The sequence below is a fragment of the Kryptolebias marmoratus genome, linkage group LG15 (assembly GCF_001649575.2).
Source record: "Kryptolebias marmoratus isolate JLee-2015 linkage group LG15, ASM164957v2, whole genome shotgun sequence".
NCBI classification, from domain to species: Eukaryota; Metazoa; Chordata; class Actinopteri; order Cyprinodontiformes; family Rivulidae; genus Kryptolebias; species Kryptolebias marmoratus.
The window spans coordinates 23,673,986-23,697,280 of NC_051444.1; the positions used below are offsets into that span (position 1 = coordinate 23,673,986).

Here is a 23,295-nt window from a genome sequence, read left to right on the forward strand (position 1 = left end):
ACATTCAGCCTGTGAAAATAGAAAATAAGAAAACAAGTCTGGCGTGCCTAAACATTTTAATTTTCAGTGTTTATATAGTAAATGAAGCAGGTTGTTGAATCTAACTATTCATACTAATTTAGGATAAACCCGCTGCCTCCTGACTGCATATTTCACATAATGTTTTGTTTTTTCTAAATCCATCTACTTGTCACTTTTTATATCCTCATTTGCTTACACAGCTTTAGCATTTAAGATCTTTTCATAGTCAGAATATTATATTTTATCTTTTGAGCATGGTGTCCTAGCTGTGTTTTTTAATTATTCATCAAATTTTCTCTGTATGGGAGAAAATGAATCACCTGGGGTAAAATAAAGTTTAATTTGAAAGGTTTAATTAGTTGGAGGAGAAACTTAAGTGCTGGTGCACTTTAGGTGTAATGTCTAACATGTGGGTTTTGAAATGGGCAACAAATTACAGACAAAAGTAATTCTGATGGTTAAGTTGTGCTAAATAATGCTGCATTTCTAACTTCTGTAGTTTGGATAGCAATACATGCAGGGATATTTATAATTAATGCTACGGGGATCTGCTGTCCAGCTCCTTTAAGTAGTCAGGAATGTTCACGTTAGCAGTTTATCTTGTGTCTTGAAAGGTGAATGTAGGTTTACTTATGAGGATTTTTCTCAGTCACTTGTTTTCTGATTTCAAATGACAAAAGGTTTTATAGTTACAGTTCAGCTGCTCTCATACGATCAGGCCTTCGACTCAATAAAACTCCCAAGAGGATCCACACAGACGCATTGCAATAAGACTTGTTTTGGTGTCTGATTTTGTTTCTGTTCTTTTCAAAGACTTGCATAGTCAGCATTATATTATAATACTAGACTAAATACTTTCTCTCCTTGTTGGGAATTGAAGACAGCAGGACTTAAAGTTTGTACTAAGATCGTCCTGTGGGGACGCTGTTGCCCTTCTGGCTTCACCTTCCAGGATCCCAGTGTAGGTTGATGATTTGCTATTGAATTATTATGATGACAAAGTCAGTTGTTCAAATCAAAATCAGAGCTTCAGTCAGGGGACTTTAATGAGGATGAGCTATCAGGCTAAAATAATCATGTCCCTAATGCAATCAACTGGCTAACAATAATCTTTTTTCTTTTATTAAAAAAAAGAAAAATAATAATGAATAGAGCACAATCTGGAGAACTTCTCATTTATTAATTAGTGCTGGGTCATGGGACATCTTTATTATTTACGGAGCTCGGCGCTACAAATATTTCTTTCTGTAAGCTTTCTTTTATCTTTAATTTAAACTTTAATTGAAGTGAATGCTAAATTAATTGATGTAAAATGCATAGCATGCAGCATGCAAGCTGTAGGTTCTTTGTTTTTTAAATGTAGAAGTTTAAAATTAGAAAACAAATGGAGGCTCCATTTTAAACTAAACGACTAAACATCACGTTCTATCGTCAAGAAAATATTTAAATGATCTGTGCTTATAAGGATTATGATAAAAGGATAATCATGGAAAGCAATAGGAGAAGATTAATTTTAACTTTAAGTACTGCTGTAGTTATTTTACTTCATAATTAGATAAAGAACTCAAATATTGACAGCTAACAGATTTATTTGAACAGTTTCATGCAGTTTAAAATCTGGATCTCTCAGAGTAGAAACAAAGATACTTATATGTTTAAGTTATTTCTTAAGGCAGTAAGTAGTAAAACTAACATTACACGCTCAAACAGACATTATGTTCACAGATGAGCATGTTTTTCTCGGTGGACATTCTGACTCTAAACAAAGTTTTTCTGGAGCTCCGTGGAATCGACAACACAAGCACAACACTCGTGGCGCTTCCGTTTCATTTGCAATTTTCAACTTCTACAGTGTCAAACGACCCTTCTCAGTTGATTGGACGGTGTCTTTTCATCTCTTCAAGTTGTAACCATCAGGTCCGTTGTGTCCAAAGTCCATTTCCCACCACAGTCACCGTCGTGGAGTCTGGAGCTGGTGTTCAGTAATCGACTGGCGGCAGCGTCACCATTTGGGTGAACTCTTCATAGTTGATTATTCCGTTGGACTTGACGTTTGCTTCTTTGAAGAGGTCATCCACTGCAGAGAGAGAGAGAGAGAGAGACGATGGTAAACAGCTTCAGAAGTGGACTTCACAAAAAAGAAGCTCAAGGAGCCATTTTTCTGCCATGATTGCTCAAAACTCTGAGAATGAATGCAGTTAAACACAGTTTGGTGCTGAAGGTCTCTGCTGTTCAACTTCTTTTTTTTTTTTGACAATTCTGAGCCTCATAACAAATTTGTTATTATTTGTGGTTATATTTACCTAGATATAAGATGCAGCCAGGTCCAGGTATGTTTTACATTATGTGCTGACACTTAAAACTTCAACACAAAAGGTTGCACTTTATATTTACATCAGTTCTGCAATATTTTAGTCAATTGTTGCATTTCAGATTATTCATCCGTGATCTGGATCGTTTCAGTAACTTATGCTGTATGATCCTGTTCTTAATATATTTCAGGCATGTTGTTAGAAAAAAATCTTTCCTGTAATTTTTATTTATCAAAAACTAACAACACCGTTATTTTACCTGTGATCTATTTTTTTCCTCTTTGTCTTATTACTTCTTCATTAAAGTTAATATTCTTGTCACTTCATTTTACAGAAATGACACACAAACATTGCACAAGAATACCACGTTCTATAATTTTTTTTTTTTTGCTTGATTTCAATGGGTTTTAGTTTTTTAATTGTTATAATTTTTTGGACAAAAGTACCTAAACTGGTGTATTAGAGCCATGCAGTGAAACAGTTTTACTTCCTCTTTTTCTACTTCTAAAGCTTGAGGCACCATTGTGTGCTCTTTTAGCAAAGGGGCATCAATATTTTGCAGCTCGGGAATCCACCAACTTGATGGTTGTGAGAAGCAGTTGAGTGTTTTAAGTATAAACTACTTAATGTGCACAGCAGCTGCCTGCCATAACCCCCCACTGATAGTGCTTCGAATAACACGAAGCCAGGAACTGTTTGAATTAAAGAGCTTTGAAAACTCTCCAAATCATCTCCAGAGTTTTAACCTGATATTAGCTGGAGTCCTTCCTTCAGACGTCTTTGCTTGAAGTTTAAATTTGTGCCTTTTCCTTCAGAAATAACGTGAGACGCTCCGTCATAACAAACCAATATTCAAATGTATTTTATACACACAGACCAGTACGTTGGTGCACACAGGACCATAAAAGTGGCATACAAAAAACACAAGGACAGAAAACTGAATCGTATGCTTTTTCAGAGAGGAAAGTTTTTAACTTTAAACACTTCCACAGTGGGGGGGCCTCTCTCAGAACCAGGAGAAGCGCTTTGCATTTCATTCAAACACAGAAGGCAGCTCCCTCTGACTCAGAAAAGTATAAGTAAGTTACCGTGATCCCCTGACCTGAGCGCTCTGACAGGTGCATAACTAGTTGACACGTCTTTTATATACTGTGGTCCAAGGCCGTTTAGTGCTTTATATACAAAAAAATAGGATTTTGAAATGGATTCTGCTTTCAATGGGAAGCGAGAGAACAAGAGTAATGTGTTCAGATTGCCTGGTACCTGTGAGAATAAAAGCAGCTGCATTTTGAATCAGCTGTAGTCTGTATTCGGCACATTTCGTCAGGCCCGTGAAAAGCCCATTACAATGCTCCAGTCTGCATGTTGCAAATGCATAAATTAGGTTTCGGAAGTTGGATTTGGATGCAAACTTTTCAACTTTAGAAATGTTTCCCAAATGGTAAAAAGCCAATTTAGTGATATGGTTGATGTGACGTAAAGTTTAGATATTACACCGAAGTTTGGTGTGTTTCGTTTTTAGACTCCAGGGACAGAGAACTCAGATAAGCTCCAACTTTCTGGTTCTGAGAATTCGCACTGAAAATGAATATTTCTGTTTTATCTTTGTTTGGTTGAAAGACATTCAGTGACATCAATACATTAATATCATTTACACACTATGTAAGGGAGTTTAGAGGATCTAAATCATCTGAAGATATGAAGATCTGCAGCTGTAAATCATCTGTATAGTTACGATAGTTCACATTTTGAATACCATGTGTGAGTGGAAGCAAATACAGACTGAATAAAAGTAGAAAAGAATTTAACCTTGAGGTACACCACAAACAACATCCACTTTGTCAGAATAATAATCACCAATATACACAAAGAACTGTCTGTCTCTGACACAGAATCTGCTCGAAACCAGCTAGGAACTGGACCAGAGACGCCAACCCAGTTTTCTTTAAGGCATTTCACAAAATTGACTTAAATCAGAGGAGTTTTTTCGATACATACGAAAGATAAATAAATGATTTTTGTTTTTTTCTACTGAGTACAAAGCTGACGTTGCTTCAGGTAAAATGGCATTTCTTATATTTCATTTTCAATATGTAAGCAGGTTCACATTAAAGCATTTTCATATAAATAGAGAAAAAAATACTTAGTTTATTTCATCAGCACAAGAAGCAATGGAAAAAAAGCAAAAGAATAATTGTTTTTTGTAATTGCCGGCCAGTTGATTCTCAGGCAATTACACCTGAGAAAGAAAAAAATAAGGTGCTTTGTATTTCTTAATTAGTAATCTTTATAGCAGCTTAAAGACAGATTGTATTACCTACAAAGCTTTCCTTTATACTGAGCTAATTAAGTAGACTAATGTATGTTGCTTTGTTGTGGTGTGAAAATGACCATTATCAATTTTCGGCTCATCAGGACCTGATTGTGCACTACTTTTATAAAATTAAAAATCTCTCCAAATGATCAATAACAAGTTAAATCTTGGAATAACATTTATACTCAGATGATTTTACGGGAAGAGTAAAGGGGTCTTTCCTGAAAAACCCATGACTGGTTGAATCTGCAGCGCCAATAAAGGCATTTACTGCCTGGAGAGAGACGAGTGACGTTTAGGGCGGGGGAGCAAACGCCAGGAGAAAAGTTATTTCTACTCAGGCAGGTTTTATACAGCAGACGGGGAGCACGAAGTGAAGCAAACTGTGGCAGATGTGGCAGAGCAGCTTGTAATTTTTCAGTTCTCGAACTCAAATCAAAACCCAGACTTGCAGCGGCGAATGTTGTTTTCCTCGTCATAGAAACAATAAAAGAAACTGCAATTCTGAAAAGTGGAAAGAAAATGCGACTTTGGTAGATTTTCAAACAAGATAGAGGGTGGACCGGTTTCTGGCTTCGCATTGGGAACAACATCACTTGTAGTTTTATAAAATGTAATATAACGGAGTGGAGAGATAAATTATAATGTGCTACTTTGTCAGCACTGGAATCTGATCGAAACAACCACCAACATCTAAATTTAATTTATTCTGGGAGGTTTGGGGAAATTGAAAATGCAGAACAAACATTGTTCAATTTTAGTGTTGCACAGCTGTCCAGACCTCATTATGATGCACTCCAATAGTTCTTGTGCTCCACTTAGATGATTAAACCCTACGTAACACACTCATACACATCTTTGTTTTTATATGCAAGCATCCTTTAGAAGTTTAAGTGATTCAGTTTGATCAGCTTTATATGTAACTTCAGGGTGGATTCTGATTTGTATTATTCCCCTGATAATCATCGGTTCAAGTTACCTTCTTTGTTTGTGAGCTTCTCTCCTAACTTGGTGAGTTTGGCCCGCAGCTCAGATGCCTGAACGTAGCCTTTCTTCTGCTTGTCCGTCATCCTGAAGGCCTCCAGGATTTCATTCTTGGGGTCCTCCTGCTGCATCTGCCTGTGCATCATTGTCAGGAATGTAGAGAAGTCCACCTCACCTTTCTTACCTGAGCAGGCAGAATAGTTACACTTACAAAACAGGTTTAAGAAAGTGTCTTTTTAGACCTTTTTTTTTGGTTTTCTAATTCCTCAGTATGTCTCAATGTACGTTGCTCACTTTTATGACCTCTCTAGCTCGTGTTCCTTGCTTGACAGACGCTTTATTTTAACTGTATTTAAAATTGTAGTTCCCAACTTTTTAGCTTCCGACCCATAAAATAACAAAAGCGGAGACTCACCAACTCTTTTACATGTTTATTCATTTATGACGACTGTTTTTGTTTCCTGTAACAGTCAGAGCAAAGTATGAGCTTTTATTAATAATTTTTTTTAATTCAGGTTGATTTCTGAAGAACATCTCAACACTCTTGACTTGGTGTTTCATGTTTGGTTCCCGACCCCCAACTTTGGTTTAAGATAAAACTAAGCTCCACCATCTGTCCTGTCTGTGTGCCATGGAGGCCTAATTGCTTCCTCTTTTTTTTGTTCTTTACTACCTGACATGATTTCTGAACACAAAAGTAGAATTTAGATTTTAGAGTTTTATTGTAAACCTTTCTGAAAACGATCTTGTCAGGCCAACAAACAAATTAGATTGTACATACTGAGTTTATGAACCTGCAGGTGCCTTTCTATTTCCCCGTACGTTGGACTTGTCCCCAGGCAACGCATAACTGTTATCAGATCCTTGACATCAATTTTTCCATTTCGCTTTTTGTCGTAGAAGGAGAAGCATTCTTTGAACTCTGTAGGAGAAGAAAAGAACTTAATTCATAATTTATACCACTGTGGTAATGAGTTCGGCACAGAAGGGGTTTCATTATGGCGTATTATAGCCGTTAACTTTACTGCTGTGTTATGAGGAAAACTGATCAGGGTTTTACCTGATCGTCACCATTGTATTATTTCAAAATAGAACAATAATAAAAAACATACTTAACTGAGTACCCTTACCATTGATTTGAGCTGGTGTGAAGAATTTAGCCTGCAAGGCAACAACATTGTTGTGTTAGGCCTGAAATATATTGTTACACAAAAATAAACACTGGATAGAAAAAGGGTTGTTGCTCTTACCATGTTTGAAGCTGTCCGGTTTCCTTCCAGGAAGGAGTGTGTTCTCTGTAGCCAGCGTCACCTGGCTCTCCACCTGTCTAAAGTCCACCACCAACACACCGCACTGCAATTTAATACAGGTCGCCATGGAAACACTGATATCAGAGCCGACTGCTTCATTGTCCTTCTCCGTACCACCACTCCAATAAAAGGGGCCCATTAAAGCTGAACAATTACTTGATGAGACTGCAGTGTCATCACCAAAGGCTGGCAACTGAGCAGAAAATAAATGATTATTGATTGAAAGCACATTTAGTGGAAAAACACAATTACTTTAAAGACATCTGCGAGCAGTCTTTAAGGGTTTATGCTCCGGCCTGGCTGCTTGTGTGAAAGGTCGGCCTGTTATTATCCCATTGGTTGGCTCGGGGCGTGTCCTGCTGCTCCCTCGGAGGTTCCCTGCAGCCGCTGTAATGAGGAACGAGATGGCATCCCGCCCCTTTCCTACCTCAGTAAAGTTGAAGGAAATCTAAGATGACAAAAGTGAGGTCAAAGAGAAGTAAACAAAGATCAGCTGGCGTTTGTTTCTTAAAGAATTTACATTGTTACGTTGAGGGAAAAGTGAAGGAAAACTTGCAAAATACCAAAAAATGTGAAACTTTATTGAAACAGAAGTTGGTAATGTATATTACAGGAATGCAGAAAGTGGGATTCTCTTCTTATATTTCAAAATTTCACCCAGAAAACTTTACTCAGTCAGGAAACAGAAGTGAGGAGTGAGACTTTAAAAAATATTTATTATTAAAGGTATTTATTTTATTTGTTCTGCAGTCAAACACTGTTTCAAAGTTTAAAAAGTCGACCTGCATCTGTGCTTCTCATCACAATGTGTATATTCAAAACTAATTAAAGCTTGCTCTTGTCATCCACATGAAGCGTCATTATAAACGCCTTCTCATTCTGTGAAAACAACACAGAGGTCAGAGTTTTATCTGGCAGACGTAGAAAAAGAAACACAATGTGGCAAATATACTAACAGTTTTATACATTCATATACAGATCTATACAGAATAACTCTGACAATCTCATTCTACATGACATTTCTTCTAACAATCAACTTCTTTAGAGGCCTTTACAGGTCCAGGTTTAAAAGCTTCAAATGAATACATTTTAGACAAGATTATATAAACACAAATTGATATTTAGGTAAAAGAAAATGGCTTTTTATGCTCATTCTGAAAGTTTAAGTTAAATGATACAAATACTTTTTATAGTTAATAAGAAATTAATTTCAGACACACACACACAAAAAAATCCTGTTTGTCAAATCTTAATTTTTAAAACTTTTGAATCAGTATTGAGCCACAGATCTGAACCAGGTCCAGATGTTAGACTTTAATAATTACTTCTTTCAACATCTGCAGCAGCTCCATATTTAAATAATGTCCGCCGAGTAGCATGTTTGGTATAAAGTGTTATAACTGGTTGACAAAAAAAAAAAAACAACTTATGCCTCCATTCCTTTACCTGTTTTTCTGTGTAGTTGCAGGTAGTTGGCAACAAATTGCTTCCTTTCAGTTTCGGTCTGCAGCAGAAGTAATTATCAGTATGAATCCAGCTTTTGAGACATACGAATTGATTTAATGTGTCATCTCCTTTTTCTGTAGCCCGTTTTTCCTCTGGCTTGTTAAAAAAGTGACGCGTACAGCGGCTGAACGATTGGATTCTTTGTGGCAAGAATATTTTCCACTCTGTTTTTTGTTTTTTTCTTTGTGTTTACAGAGAAGTGAGTGCATTAAAAGGACTCAGCAACTTCTGTCTTGAGAACTTGAACATGTCATTCAGTGGCTCTTCCTGACGTGCAGGGTGTAATAGGACCAGGGCTCCGGAACGTAAAGGAGGCCCGGGTACTTGTTGCGGAGAACCGGGTCGTTCCACAGATAGACCACCCACAGAACCACCAGCAGCGCTGCAACACTGAAGCTGTAGAAAAGAAAGCGGCCGTTGCTGTCTGCGCTGACGCCTTTACGGTGTTGATACGTCACCGTGGCAACCATGGCGAGGAGAGTAAGGAGGAAGAGCTCGGTGATTTGTCCCTCGGTGACCAAGTACCTTCAAGACAAAAAAGGAAAATAGGTTAGGAATGTTAAAAGAAACACAAACGGCTGTAAAAATGCACAACTTTACAATGATTTTGGTTTGAATCTTCATGCTTCTAAGACAATTTCTACATCATTAGATGATTGTTTGGGAGATAATGTAACTCACACTGAGCTGGGTTTGTGTAAAAGTTGTGTTAAAGACAGCAAATATTTAACCGTTCACAGCTAAATTCAACAGCATTCGAATGTAAACAAACGGCTCTAATTGTTGGCAACAAAACCAGACTGCTGATTTTGCTTGATTATTACAAATTACGCCGTAGACTTTTGTTAGTGAATGATGCACATTTAGTGGTTATTTTTTATCATAGATAATAAACATAAACAAAAACATTTTAATCAAAAACATTGAAAAATCACGTTTGACAGCTATTATGGCTTTAACTGGTGGAAACTATATTAATTACTGTAAGCAAATGTGGCGCATTGTTCTATTTTACTGTTTTTAGTCGAAATGTTCACAAACAACAGCCGTCGTTACATTTCCCATTGAAAAAAATCATTTTTTAAGAGATCAAATGACTACTTCCACAAGATCTCTCTGAAGAGATTTGAATCATAAGGTGACTATTCTGCACGAGAAATTGAAAATAAAATTGAAAATATTACAACAACGGTAAAATAATGTTAAAATCATTGAAAATGCAGTTATTTTGTGCAACTTATTTCATATTTTATTTCATGAAATTTCTCAAATTTGGTAAACAGGGTTGCCACATATTCCTCATCCTCCATTTCAGATCCAATTCATTTTCAACAAATCAGCATATAAACGTGCACATAGTGTTATTTCTAAGAGATAAAGATAGCTACTGGAAATTATACTCTAAGCAGCTTCAATGACTGCACATAAAACACAAATCTGTTCTGGTTGCACACCATAAATCCTTCACTCAGCATTAAACACGTATGATGCAGATGGAAATGCTACCAGAGAAAGCAGACAGCAGATGCTGCTGCATTTACATTGTGAGTCTGAATATGTCTTTATAGGGAATTATGATGTTTTGATGTAGATATAGTCAATATGTCAGGCTGTAAACAGATTTTATTTTGTCATACCAGCACAAAACGAGTCACCAACATTTCCTGCTGTATTGGTAACGTCTAAATGAAGGTTTGGTTCTTTTTGTATCTATTCACGTAATATGTAAAAATTCAGAACACATTTGTCAATATTTGGGCTTTCTTTGTGTTTTTGTATTCAGTTTATTGCTTTTATTGTCTTCATGTTTCAGTTTGAGTTTATTCAGTCATCTTGGTTAGTCTTAGTTCAGTTCTTGTTCCTCATGTCTTTGTTTCATGTCATCATTCACTTCTCCTCAGTCAGTCTCTTGCTTTCCTGCCACGCCCATCTTCACCTGATCCTAGTTGTAATCATCTCACCTGTGCCCACTTCCCCTAATTTCCCTCTTTAAAACCCGGTCATTTCCTCCACTCACTGCTGGTTCATTGTCGCTTCATGAACTGTCTGATTGTCCTCTCGTCTTATGTCTCAGTTTGGACTTTGTTATGTTTGGTTTTGCTGCCATATCAGCAGAGCTGTGGAGTCATCTTTTATTTTAATGAATTAAGTTTATTTTTTAAAAGCTGAGTCTGCGCTCTGGGTTCGCCTCCTTCTCCACCCAACATGACAACAGTATATGTGTTAATAATGTTCAACCAGAGGTTTTTAAAGATCTCCAGTGACTGACCAGTAGTAGAGCGCGCTGGGTCCCATCAGCAGCCAACCTGAAACAGGAATTTTCTTCTGCTCGTCAGAGTTCGAGAAGCAGCCACTGAAGTAGATGAACAGAATGATGAAGAAGGGAATATACCTAAAAGAAATAAATATAATAAATAAACTGCACTCTCATTCAGTGTTGACATTCCTGTTTCTGTGTCCGACAAATGCTTCTTAAGGGAAAGTGCAATTTGCTTTTGTGTGCATTAGTCCACAATTTCAGTTTCTAAAGGACCTTAAATTAATTCCTTTAAAGGCTGCAGCTAAATCAAAACTCTTTTTACAAAACCCATAAAGCTGTCTTAAAATAAGAAACGCTTCTCTTAGCATAAAAAAATTAATCAGAAATGGGCAGCAAATATAAAAGCTTTTCTCTAACGCAATCCAGCAGATGTAAAAAGTATAAAATACATCAGAGGCCGACTCAGGGACAAAGTTCTGGGGAAATTCTTCATATTTTTCCTAGAATTTCTCTATAAAAAAGGTACACGTTGCTTGTGGTAGGTAGGTATTCACAAATACTAGTTTTTACGATGAACAAAAGAAAAACAGTTGGAGGCAGAAAGGAAAAATGCTGAGAATAATATTTCTCATTCTTTCTTTCATTTCAAGGATTTTCTCTTGTGCTTCAAACACTGATTTCCTTACAGCGAATAAAGAAAGCACAGATTACCTCAAGCCGAGATAATTATTGCGGAATAATAAGAAAATAAGAAGTGGATTTATATGACACCCAGTGTGGCGACTTCTAGAGATTTGTTGGGCTATTAAAAAAAAAGTGGATATGAGCCGAGCAATTTATCAAAGTTAAAGTTTAAATGGCAAAAGCGCTACGATGATCATCGTGGTAAATGAACCTTGTAACAATAACAACACAATGACTGTCAGAAACTACTGCTGAGCAGAAGGAACATGTTGAAGCTGCACAGCTGTGAATTTAATCGGACGAAATGGACAATTTATAATAATAACAATAGGTTTTAACACAATACAATGAGACCTTTTCATTCCACCGTCTAAAAAGAGTGCACCTTCCTTAATCCATGCTATTCTCACTGAGACATTTTATTTCCCCCTCTGTTGGCAGGAGGGGAGAGTCTGTCGAAGAAAAGATCTTTCATTTGTGTAAATGCGTTCAGAATACCAAGTGAATATGTTATCAGAATGACTGCCGCCCCGTTTAATTCATGGCTGTAGGAAACGGAGACAGCCTGGAGGCGTGCAACACCTACTGAACCAAATCAGTTTGCAGCCTTTCATAGCGCCTTTTTTTTTCTTCTCTTTTAACACCATTTGTAGTTTGTTTGGCTTAAAGAAAGAGCCGGTAATTTATTTTGTTCAGTCGGAACGCATTTTCCACATTTTCCCCAACATTATATCAGAGAGTAGAGGATTTGAATGCCAAGTTTTGTTTTGTTTTGTTTTTTCCCCTCTTTTTTTCCTTAATACCTTCAGGAATAAAAGCTGTTTGCAGATATCCCTGCAGATGATGGAGACAGTTAGCTGTTAGGCAAGTGCAAATACATTTGGGTTTTGTTTTGGCTCCATTTGGGGATTTTATGACTCCTCTTCACGTATGTGGGCTTGTTGATCCTGAGCCATAAAAATTAACGTTTAAATGTAGCTGAACTGCAAACCTGCCATGTAAATATTTATTATACATGTATCTTTATAATTTAAACTAATAAAGATGTTGTGTTATGTATTTTTTTTTCTCTGAGCTAAGGAGGCCATCATAAACTACTGCACAGGTCATTTTGTCTATGCTTATGAACAAGATATGTGTTTCCTGTTTGTGACTTTATGCTAATTTGTGTCATCCGTGGCTGAGGGGGGTATGGTCATTACTGAAATGAGCTGGTCGTGGGTGCTCGTAGATTTTGGAATCCCATCCAGAGCACTCAGCACACCTGCAGGCACAATTTCTCAGTCATGATTAGACACTAAACTGGCCCAGATTGCAAATCCATCCTTTATTCTCTGCTGAGCCAAGACAGACGTAAGCATCGATGCATATTTCAGACCGGCGTCCTTTAGAAATCATTTTATATCTAAGTAATACCAGCTGTACACCTTAGCATCTATTTCATATGTTTGCTTGTGTCAAAAACATGCGAGGGAGCTTAGAAACTGGAGGTGTAATGATTGTTAACTGTAAAATATTTATCATCTCTTGCTCACATATTCAAAGTGGTTCAGAATTCGATTGCTCCTTAATTGCATGAACACATCCCTGAAATTCACACAGGAAGAGAAAAACAAATCCTTGAGTCATCATGCTGTGCATGCACAATGCATGTAATTATCACAAACACATACCACAGAGAGTGTCCCAGGTGTTCATCATAATAATACAGCAGCTCAAAGGAGTCAATCTGTGAAGGAAGAAGCCAAAACAAAAAAAAGGCTGAATTAATGAAAGAATCACACTTCAGCAGATATGTTACCCTGACACGGTGTTTCAGTCCACCTGGAGCATTGTGCAACACTGCCACCTACTGTTACAGCTCCACACGGAGGGAAAAACACATTTTCTATCAGAACACAAGAGATTAATTAGAACTCATTCGAACCACAAGACACGGCCCTGAGCTTTCAGATTCCAGCAAGCTGAAAGGCTGTGAGAGAAACTTTGTTTGATGGCTCCACCACCATTACAGCTAACGAGGAAAATGTTATGCATCTTCAAGCCATTCAAAAATAATCCCTGTTGCACTTCCCCCTCAATTAAAATTACAAACTCTCACGTAAACTGCCATATGAATTTCAGTCTCCAGTTTACCAGGTAAATGTGTCATTGTTTTGTGTTTCACTAAATGAAGGATGCATAAGTGAGGAAGAGTCTCATTTCACCTAAAAAAAGTCATTTATCTGTGCTTCTTACTCAAATATTATAAATAGCTATTATTCAGGAAAATAGAAACATGTAAATACAAGAATCTTTATGAATTTTGGGTATTTCTATGCGCTCAGAAAAAAACGCAGGTGAAAACTGGAACCAGAAACATGTTACAGCGCATTAAGAAAGCAAACACGAAGCGCCAAATTAGAAAAGAGCTGCAAAAGGCTTCTCAGGAGTAGTTATATTTCAGGAATCCTTCAAGTTGCTAAGTCGTTTTTAGATTACATCTGCTTAATTAGGAATAAGAGAAATAACACCTGGTGATTTGCGGGAAGGAGCCAAGACAAAATAAATCACTGGCTACTGGCCGTGTTTGGCACTGTGAGGACGTAACTCCTTTAAGTCCTTCTGCACTCAGATTCACAGAGTTCCCAAGAGATCCTTTTAACATCAGCCAAACCACTTATGTTTATGAAATAAGTGTCATCAGAATAACAGTGAAAAAAGCAAGAGGTGGCATACAGTATATATTAACTAAAGGCCAAGCACTCCTTTATCACCCGCCGTCTTTCATGCCAGTGTTTTACACTAAAATCATCTTATGTTGAGAAATATGTGCAAAGTTGTAGCCGTTTTGGTCAAATCTTGAAAATAATGTGCACTATCTCATGCACGACATCCCCCTCAGAGTATGTGATGTGAATGACTATCAGCTATGAACACATCAAATTTTAGCTCAATAACTGTAAAATTAACTGAGTTATAGCCATTTTTGTGTTGTTTTATTGTCAGGTGGCTGAGGCAGCCAACTAGAATGGGGCTGACTCCACAAGGTAACTAAACTTTGTTGTAGAAGTACATCCAATGGTTAGTTACTGCAAGATACTTTGGTTACATACAGACAAACACACACACACACACACACACACACACACACACACATACAGGCAAAAACATTACTGTCCAACTTTGCAGTTCGGGGGTGTTTAAACCTGATTAAATATTGCTAGTTTAAACAAATCTCTTGATGCAGGAATGTTTTGTACAACATAAGAAAAGCTAGTTTTCTTATACTAAATTACTATGAAAAAAATAAATCCCAAGTCAGACGAACATTTTTTTTTAATTTTACCATTTTACAGTATATAGTGGTAAAATAAGAATATTAAATAGGTCATCCTTTGTCCAATACTGTATGCACCACAGATCCAACCTCTTAAAGATATTCTTTGCCAAGTATAAATTCAAACATAAAAAAGGTTTTCCTGAACCATATCAGATGGTGCTGTTTGAAAGCGTTTACTCCAGTAGGTTTCCAAACATATTGCTATGACAGTTTGAAATGCAGGTATGCACCCAATGTAAACAAAACATTTTATCTGCATTCTTTACTTAATATATCTGAATGTAAATGTACCATTACATCAAAATCTTTCGGCTTTTCCAAACGGCCCAAAAGGAGCCATTGATGTCCCATTTTTTGTCACATTGGCTGTTTTCGTAGGTAAACATGGTAGTTGGCAGCGGTTTACAAGTCTTGCTTTTAAATATTTAATTTAAGGACACATTACCCATCAATAAGAGAAAAAATATGGCGCAGATCTTGTTTTTTACATTATGATTTGTTTTGACAGGTCTTCATGGCACAGCAATGAGTAGCGCTACCGTTTTCCCAGAGTCCCAGTCACGAAGCAGGAGCGAGGGTCTTACCAGTGAAGCTGGTTTCAGGTCTTTGATGATGGGGTTTTCTCTGACTGACAGGTGCAGCTGGTAGCCGCTCAGGATGAGCCGGTGGTTGATGGAGTCTCCCACCAGGTGGATGCTGGCGCCCATGACAAAAGTGACGATGCAGAGGTAAACAGCTGTGTGAGACACGGCCCTTGGAGTGTGCTCGATCAGCTAGAATCAAACAGTGACACATTTATTCTTTACTTGATTGCAGCTGCATCCTAAATATTTATTTTCGTTCCATCTCCAGGAATCTGGGTCAGCAACAGCAGCATCTGTGAGTTACTTCAGAAAGTGGAGTCAGACAGCTCTAATGATAGTGTGATGTGTTTTTCCTTGAGTTTGCTGTGGAAATGTCTGGAGGGAACATTCTTGTTGTTGCCCGCTGAGCTCCAGTGGCTTTTGTTCTTCCTGCCATATGTCTGGTTCTTTCTTCATTTCAAACAACTATCTGCCATAAATGTAATGAATAATACATCGCCAAGGCATTGTTTTTAGTTTAATCATGCAATCTCAAGAGAAACCTCCATCCCCAAAGGAAAAGTAATGTGATTTTTTTCATAAATTCTGCAATTTCAGTCTGTTTCTCTTTATTCTGCTGCTTTTTGACAGTGCTGAGTGTCTAAAACTCTACATGAAAATGAAAACAATCTGCCTTGTTTTACAGCAATCTGCCAACTTGTTACTTTTCTCAAAGAATCATTTGAGTTTAGTGTGAAGAAAATTAGCAAGACCAAAACATAAAAATGTTTTACATTGGATTTGAATCCAGAAACAAAGAAGGAAAAAAAAAAAAAAAACTGGAAGCACTCCGAGAGCACAAACCTCCCCCGAGGCTGTAGGGTCACTGTCCGATTGGAATCCTTAAAAAATTCCTGAATCCTTATCGTGATCTGGATCACCACCAGAATCTAATGACTTGTTCCTGGTATCATGTTTGACGTTTCCTGAAGAATTCATGAAAATCTGTTCATAGCTTTTTTATGATCTTGAGCAGACAAACAGATACCACCGAAAACATAAACCTCCTTGGCAGAGGTAATAACCAAACACCTGATTTTTAACTCTTTTATAAAGATGATAATCAACTCCAATAAACCCGAATCCCTCTGTCCTGAAGTGTTACAATTATAAACTGATGAAAATATAAAACAAGATTATAAATTATAAAATTTAAAGGGAAACACAACTGCTGACCATCTGCAAAAACTGGAGGATGGCTGAGTAATTGGTTTCTCCATTTACTCCACCATGCTAGAATAATACATAAACTGGATCTAATCAGGTTCTTTCCCTTGAATAAAACCATATTTTAAATGCTAGAAATACTGCTTAAAATTTGCTCACAGTGGAGCTTTTTTCCCCCATTAGAAGGCAACCTAAATCTCTGCTCTACAAGCAGAACCTCTGCTGTCTGCGAACAAACATACCGTCTAAAAAGGTGAAGGAAAAGTCATTCGCTGCCTGACAACAAGTCAATAAGGAAGTGTATTATTGTGCATCTCCACGGAAAGCCACAAGGTGAGGCTCCAAAAACATCTCTTTCTTCAGCTGATTCCTGCTTAAAAAGAAAACATCTTTTTTTTCCCCTCTCAATAAGTACAGAGTAAAGACATTTTTCTCAAAAGGAACTTCGACGTAAATAGCAAGATTTACTCCTGTGAAGAATGTTGGTGGTCATGGAAATATTGCCCCAAACACATGTCCACATGAGGCCTTTCTGGCTTCTAAAAGACAAATGTTGCCGTGACTGTGGTTCATGAATCACCCCTGCTTCTGTCTGCAAACCTTTATTTGCTTGACAAGCTTAGACGAGTGTTTATCCCTGCAGAGCAGAAAGTGTGGAGTTAGTATTTGTGGAAAAACACAGAAACCCTCCCTCAATTAATTAAAAGTAATTTTACCCATTAACCTCTTCAACAGACTCATGCCTATCTCATTAGTGCTTACTATGGTATAGTTTGTTTTTACAGCATTAGAAAAATGTTGTGCAGCTTCACAAATGGTGCATTAGTTAGAATAATTGACTTAACACCAATAGCAGTTTTTCTGTATAATAGTTTTGCAACCAAACTACTTCTACAAACCTTGTACTGTTTTACCCATTCATATATCAAAACGATCAGCTTTATCAGGAATAGCGTGCTATGACTTTTAGCATTTGTAATTTTTCCGCTTTTTGAATTATTTAAATTTATTCACGTTTTTTCCCTTTAAAAACACAGTGACATGGCTTCAGTTCCTTCAAAAACATTGTTCTCTGAAATCTACCTCAGCATGCTTGCTCTGTTTTTGTCTTCTTATTCTCGTTCTAGTTTTAGGCTGCCGTATAGCTAATTTCAGCTTTTAGCTGCTGTTTTGCTCACTTGAAGCTAAAATGATCAAAACTGTAACTAAAAGCTAAACTTCAAAAAAACCTCCTTCAAGTGAACAAATCAAGTCTGTGAATTTATTTATTTATTTTACCCTTAAACATCTAGTTTTCAACCTCTGACAGTTTCTTCTGAACACGTGCTTTCACATCACTTTTGAGTCCTTGCCTTGGTAAAAGTATAAACTATAATTTCTGCAAAGACATGTTTTGACAATCAATAGAAGACTAACTAAACAAAGCACGTCCCACCGGGGATAAATTAAAGTTGTTGTTGTTAGAAGTCTTTAGCATAGTGTTGGAAATAGCTCTGAAAACTGCACTGCAGTTTTCAGCACACCTTTACCGTCTCACATTAAGTGAGTCATAAAGACCTGAGGGACAAGAGGGACACACTCCCAAATATGTTTGACAATAGACTAAATAAGTCCTTTACTACAGATCTTTCTTTCGCTACTTATTCTTATTTAGTCTTTACATAAACTGTCGTCAACTAAGAGACATTAAAACTACAATGCTTGTGTCTGGCTACACATTTTTATTTATTTTTATTTTGCAGTTTTCTCTTCTAGAGTTTCTTGACACAGGTGTATTTTCCTTCCTCCAATAAATTGTTGGCAGTTCTGGCTTTCTTGCATCAGCTGTTTGCCTGAAAACACCCATTTTTCTTCGCTGTCAGAAAACCTGCAGATTTTGTGAATGGGTTTTAACAACGTCCTGTATGTGGCTCTGACAGGAACTGAGGACTGAGCTATGAATGACTGAAACAGAAAAGGACAAAATGATGAGCAAATACCGAGTGTCCTAACAGGCAAAACTCAGTCAGAAGAGACAATATGTGAAGGAGAGAAAGATAATTGATTTGCTTTGTGCTTCTATGATTGCTGCTGATCCTAATAAACATACAAAATAAAATTAAGGTAATATCAAAACAATCCACAGTTGGGTATGGATTTTTGTTTTGAGGGACACCACAGATTCACCTGACTGAAGTAAGTGTAAATAAAGGCTAAAACATAAACGAATAAAAGCTTAACATTCCTTGAAGGAATACATATTGTTTGCCATGTTTTGTGACGTATTTAGAACTAAGATGATCTTATGCTGCAAAATAACGGACCTTGAAAATAACATTATGTGCAATCTCATGCAATATTCTCTTACCTTGCAGGATCTCACACGATCTGTTAGCACTTGGAGAATGAGTTGTGAATAACTGTCAGCTTCTATTACAGCAAATTTAGGCACAATATCTGTTAAACTGACTGAGTTATAGACGTTTTGAATTGAATTGACTCCGAAAGATAATCAGTTGTAGATGTGCATCCAGTGATTACTTTCTGTAAGTTGCATTCAAATATTTCCAGTGGTTTATGAGATATTCGGGTAAAAGACACTTAAACACACACACACACACACACAGAAAGACTGGCAAACATATTGTATGCCTTCACCTTCTGGTGGTGGGTGGTGAATATTCTACAAGGTTTGTTCTATTGAGGCACTGCATGAAATTGTAAAAAGGCCTTCGGACAGAAAAGAAAGAAAAAGTTGATGCATTATTAATCGAGAGCTGTGTTTGTAAAGATTTACCTTGAGCATTAGGAACGGCGTAATGACATTGTACGCCATGTGGAAGTAGTCTCCAGCACTGGGCTTGTTCAGGGGAAACCACTCCAGAGGAAGCATGATCTAACACATATGTATGACACAAGAAAACATTTGATATCTACTGAATCCCCATTACCCGTTCAGTCACATAAGCTTGATGTAAGCTGCTGTTTGCCTCCTTACCATGGCAATAGGCCTCCCAAAGTCAAGTACCCAGTTCTGCACCGTCAGACAGAGCCACAGATCAAAGTGGAAGTGTTGCCCTCTCCTCTGTGGTACGTTTTCCTTCAAAACACCAGCTGGGCTGTGAATGCACATGTCCAACGACAATAAGTTATTCTGGTGAAACAATATTACCAAGACAAAGGGTAGCAGGAAGGAAGAGTTGATTGTAATACACTGTTGCTAAGCAATGGCAGGAAGACTCCATGTGTCTGATTTACATGTCCGTATATCAACCACTAAGCTGTTTGTTTTCTCTCTCTCTTGTATCCAAACACAATCACAGCAGGACAATGATGCACCAGCTGTGGATTTGCTGACCCATTCAACTTACTGTTTATTGTGAACAGCTGTGCAGTTTCCTGTCGGACGCTGAACAAATTCCTCGTGGCTCAGCCGAGACAGAGCTGTGTATTTACATTGAACGAGTGCCACTGAATGCCCTACGGGCCCTTTAGCCCTGCCGGTTTGTCAACACAAGACAAACTGATCTGGATTACGAACAGAGTGGTTATGAAGTCTCCAGCTTAGCCTGAAATGCTGTTGTCACTGAGAAACCCTAACTTCCTAAATAAGGTGTCCTGAACAATGTTATTACGAATTTAAAAAAATAAATACTGTATGTTAAGCCACACAGCAAAACATAAATACTAAAAAAATCATGGCACTGTCCTTATATTGTCTTTCCTTAAAACCTTTTTGTTAATTTTGGTCAAACTGTTGTATTGTTTTTATTTTAATGCTTGTTAATTCAGAGTTCCAATAATTGGATTGTTTTCACTGACCTTAACATGGGTAACAGGATGTTTGTTAGTTGAAACGATAGCTTTAGTAGTTAAAAAGTAACAAGGTTTTTGTTTTTAGCCCTCAGGACCAGCAGCAACAACAAAGTCCCAAACCAATACAGCAAAGAAAACAAAACAACATATGAGGCAGAGCAGGTTTAAAGGACCACTCTGACTGCCTCTGGGTAGAAGCTGTGTTTCAGCCATATTGTTCTGGCCTTGATGCTCCACAACCTCCCAACTGAGAGAAGAGGGTCAGTCCATGGGACGGGTGAGTGTGAGCCTCCATAATACAGTCTGCACTACTTCTGCACCTGCAGATGTAGATGTCATAAAGCTCCCAGACCAGACGCCGTTGGAGAAACTGGGGTTCTTCTCCTTCACACGTCTGTATAAAGCTACCAGTGAGTCCATTCTCCTGAGGAGATATAAGTGTTGGTTGGCCTTTTTAATGATGATGGAGGTGTTTAACCCTTCTGAAGCCCTCAAAAGGGATGAGGTAGAGAGAGGAACAGAAGCCCTTGTAACTTCAGGTCAATTTGACCCGAAAGCCATGGGAGGGTTAAGGACCATGTCAGGGGAGACGGAGTGTAGCTTCTCCTCTTGAAATTCACGACCAGATACTTTGTCTTCTCCACATTATTGCCGAAGTTATTCTCGCCCCACCAGATCCTCCACCTTCTGTCAGTATGAAGACTCATCATAGTAGGAAATCAGTCCCACCACTTCTGTGCCATCTGAAATCTTCACATTACTGCTCAGGAGATTGGCTGAGGACTTGGTTAGTGTGTACAGCAGCAGGCTCAGGACACACCCCTGGGGAAAGCCAGTGTTAATGATGATGGAGGAAGGTGGTTACAAATTAGTATTGTAAATTAGGTATCCTTCCTTTTGTGGCATATTGTTTAATCAGATCTTACATTTTTTTAGCTAGGTATTTGTTCCAGAAAGCAGGTTTAACAAACACTTCATAAAGACAAAGATCAGAATTTCCATTTTCCAAACAGCTGATAAGAAGCCCTGTCCATACTTGGTTTTAAAATGTGCCCAGGTGACCCGATCACACCTAAACTCCCCTCTAAAAGTATTAGAACAGTGAGGCTAATATAAATAAGCAAGCTCACACCCGTCTATATGTCAATAATCATAGATCCCACCTCACACAATCAACAACAAATTAGCTGCTTTCTGCACAGCTTTGCAGTCTGTGGTGCTGTGCTTAAGAAGATATACATCATCGCAAACAGTCTTGTGATTTAAATGAGGCAAAGCATTTTACAATATGGTGACCACAGCCAGGAAGCTTGAGAAAGCATCAGGTTTACAAACTCTGAACATGTAAACTCTGGACAGAGCATCTGTGTGAATAAGTGAAACTGACACAAAGACATAAAGAGACAGAAAGTGAAGGAAAATTGGAGATAATTTGTGCATAAACCTGGAATGCAACAAGAAAGTCGCTATCCACAATTTGCTCTCCAGTAGTAATAGTAAGCTAAGACTTAAACGACCCAAATACTGTTTGTTCAACCAGTTAAATGAATTAAAACGAAACAACAAAGCAAATGATGGAGTTTACTGATCGTAGCAGAACAAACCTGTGTAAATCTTCGCCTCTACGTTTTCGTATATTTGCCATTGTCACTTCCGTGTAAGCTGTGCCAGTCTAATGAACAGGTTTCTAATAATACCAAGGTCCAAACAGAGAGAAGTTAACGGGGCTCATTCGTGAAACTCTAAAGCGTTTTCACTTCCTTGTTTTCATTTTAGCCCCGCCCATAGAAGGAATTCACCAATGAAACGGCAGAACGAGAAGACAGCGTCAGGGCAAAGTAAACCCCGAATTACGACTTGCAGGCATATAGTTTGTAGATGACTTGAATGACTACAGGAATGTGAGCGTAAACTATAATCACATGACAACTGCAAACATTCATAAAAATAAGAAGTATTTAAAATACACAAATTAAAGAAATGTGCATGTAGGCTATTCTTTTTTTATGCAATAGACAGACATGTTGATGAAGAATGAATGAATGAATTAAATGAATACAAATACCGAATAAAAATACAAAAAAAAAAAAACAGGCTGTAAACATATACATTACTATCAATGTCTACATAATTTTTGAAATATAAACAGAAAGGCTCTCTTTATATATATATATATATATATACAATTGAAATCCTTTTCACAAGCTCAGCATGTAGTAATAAAGTTGTATTTTAATCTCTAAATCACACATTTTCTGCTTTTCTGTGTTCAGATGATGGGGACAAGGTGAGCTTTTATTTTCACGAGAAAAACTTGTTTGTAAAACCTAAAGCTTGGGGGGTTTACCCCTAGTGTTGCTGCAGTTACAAACTAAATTTTGAGGATTTTTATGATACTTGCTTGATACCAAAATTACTTTTATAAAAATGAAAAAACAGGCATCACTAGCTATACCAATGTCTTCTCTGTATTAATGTGTCAAAAGTTTGAAAAGATAAACTCACTATGTTTTACCTGGAGAAACTATTTTCTCAGTTAATTTGTGTCCATTGAATTGAAGTTTTATGTCTTTTAAAAACTGGCCAGATTTTTATTCACCTAATGTCTCTGAGACTCGTAAGAACTCTTTCCTAATTATATGTGAAGGGGTTTGAGTTGTGATCAACAAATTAAAGAAGCCTTTATGTCACTGGATTTAAACTTTCTTTCATCCTCTAATTAGAGAGAGATAAACAGTCCACAAAGACTGCATTTCATGCTGTCAGGAGTGTTTTAAGTAATGACGCCACAAAGTGTTTTATAACCTTCTCCCAGCAAGAAGGTTGCAGGATCAATGTCCAACCTGGGGCTTCTCTAAATTTATCCCTAGGTGTGTGTGAGAGTGTGAATGTCCTGGGTGTCCCCCGCCTCTCACACAGTGACTGCTGGAGAGAGTCACCAGCTCCCCGTGACCCAGAAAGGAGAAGTGGGTAAAAAAAATGGATGGATGGATGGAT

The 23,295-nt window shown here is 37.6% G+C and overlaps 2 protein-coding genes across 2 annotated transcripts; both read right to left on the reverse strand.

Moving 5' to 3' along the window:
• Positions 1-1,180: 1,180 nt before the first annotated feature.
• calml4a (calmodulin-like 4a) lies at positions 1,181-6,985 on the reverse strand. The gene is made up of 5 exons (XM_017414198.3): positions 6,882-6,985; positions 6,762-6,792; positions 6,413-6,553; positions 5,627-5,815; positions 1,181-2,098 (listed from the first exon to the last, which is right to left on the reverse strand). Exons 1-5 carry the CDS (start codon positions 6,882-6,884, stop codon positions 2,001-2,003), a joined length of 462 nt encoding a protein of 153 aa, XP_017269687.1. The 5' UTR covers positions 6,885-6,985; the 3' UTR covers positions 1,181-2,000.
• A 669-nt stretch (positions 6,986-7,654) lies between these two features.
• Positions 7,655-22,068, reverse strand: cln6a (CLN6 transmembrane ER protein a). The gene is made up of 7 exons (XM_017414199.3): positions 21,903-22,068; positions 19,481-19,601; positions 19,280-19,378; positions 15,298-15,486; positions 13,065-13,120; positions 10,717-10,839; positions 7,655-8,972 (listed from the first exon to the last, which is right to left on the reverse strand). Exons 1-7 carry the CDS (start codon positions 21,941-21,943, stop codon positions 8,702-8,704), a joined length of 900 nt encoding a protein of 299 aa, XP_017269688.1. The 5' UTR covers positions 21,944-22,068; the 3' UTR covers positions 7,655-8,701.
• Between the last annotated feature and the right edge of the window lie 1,227 nt (positions 22,069-23,295).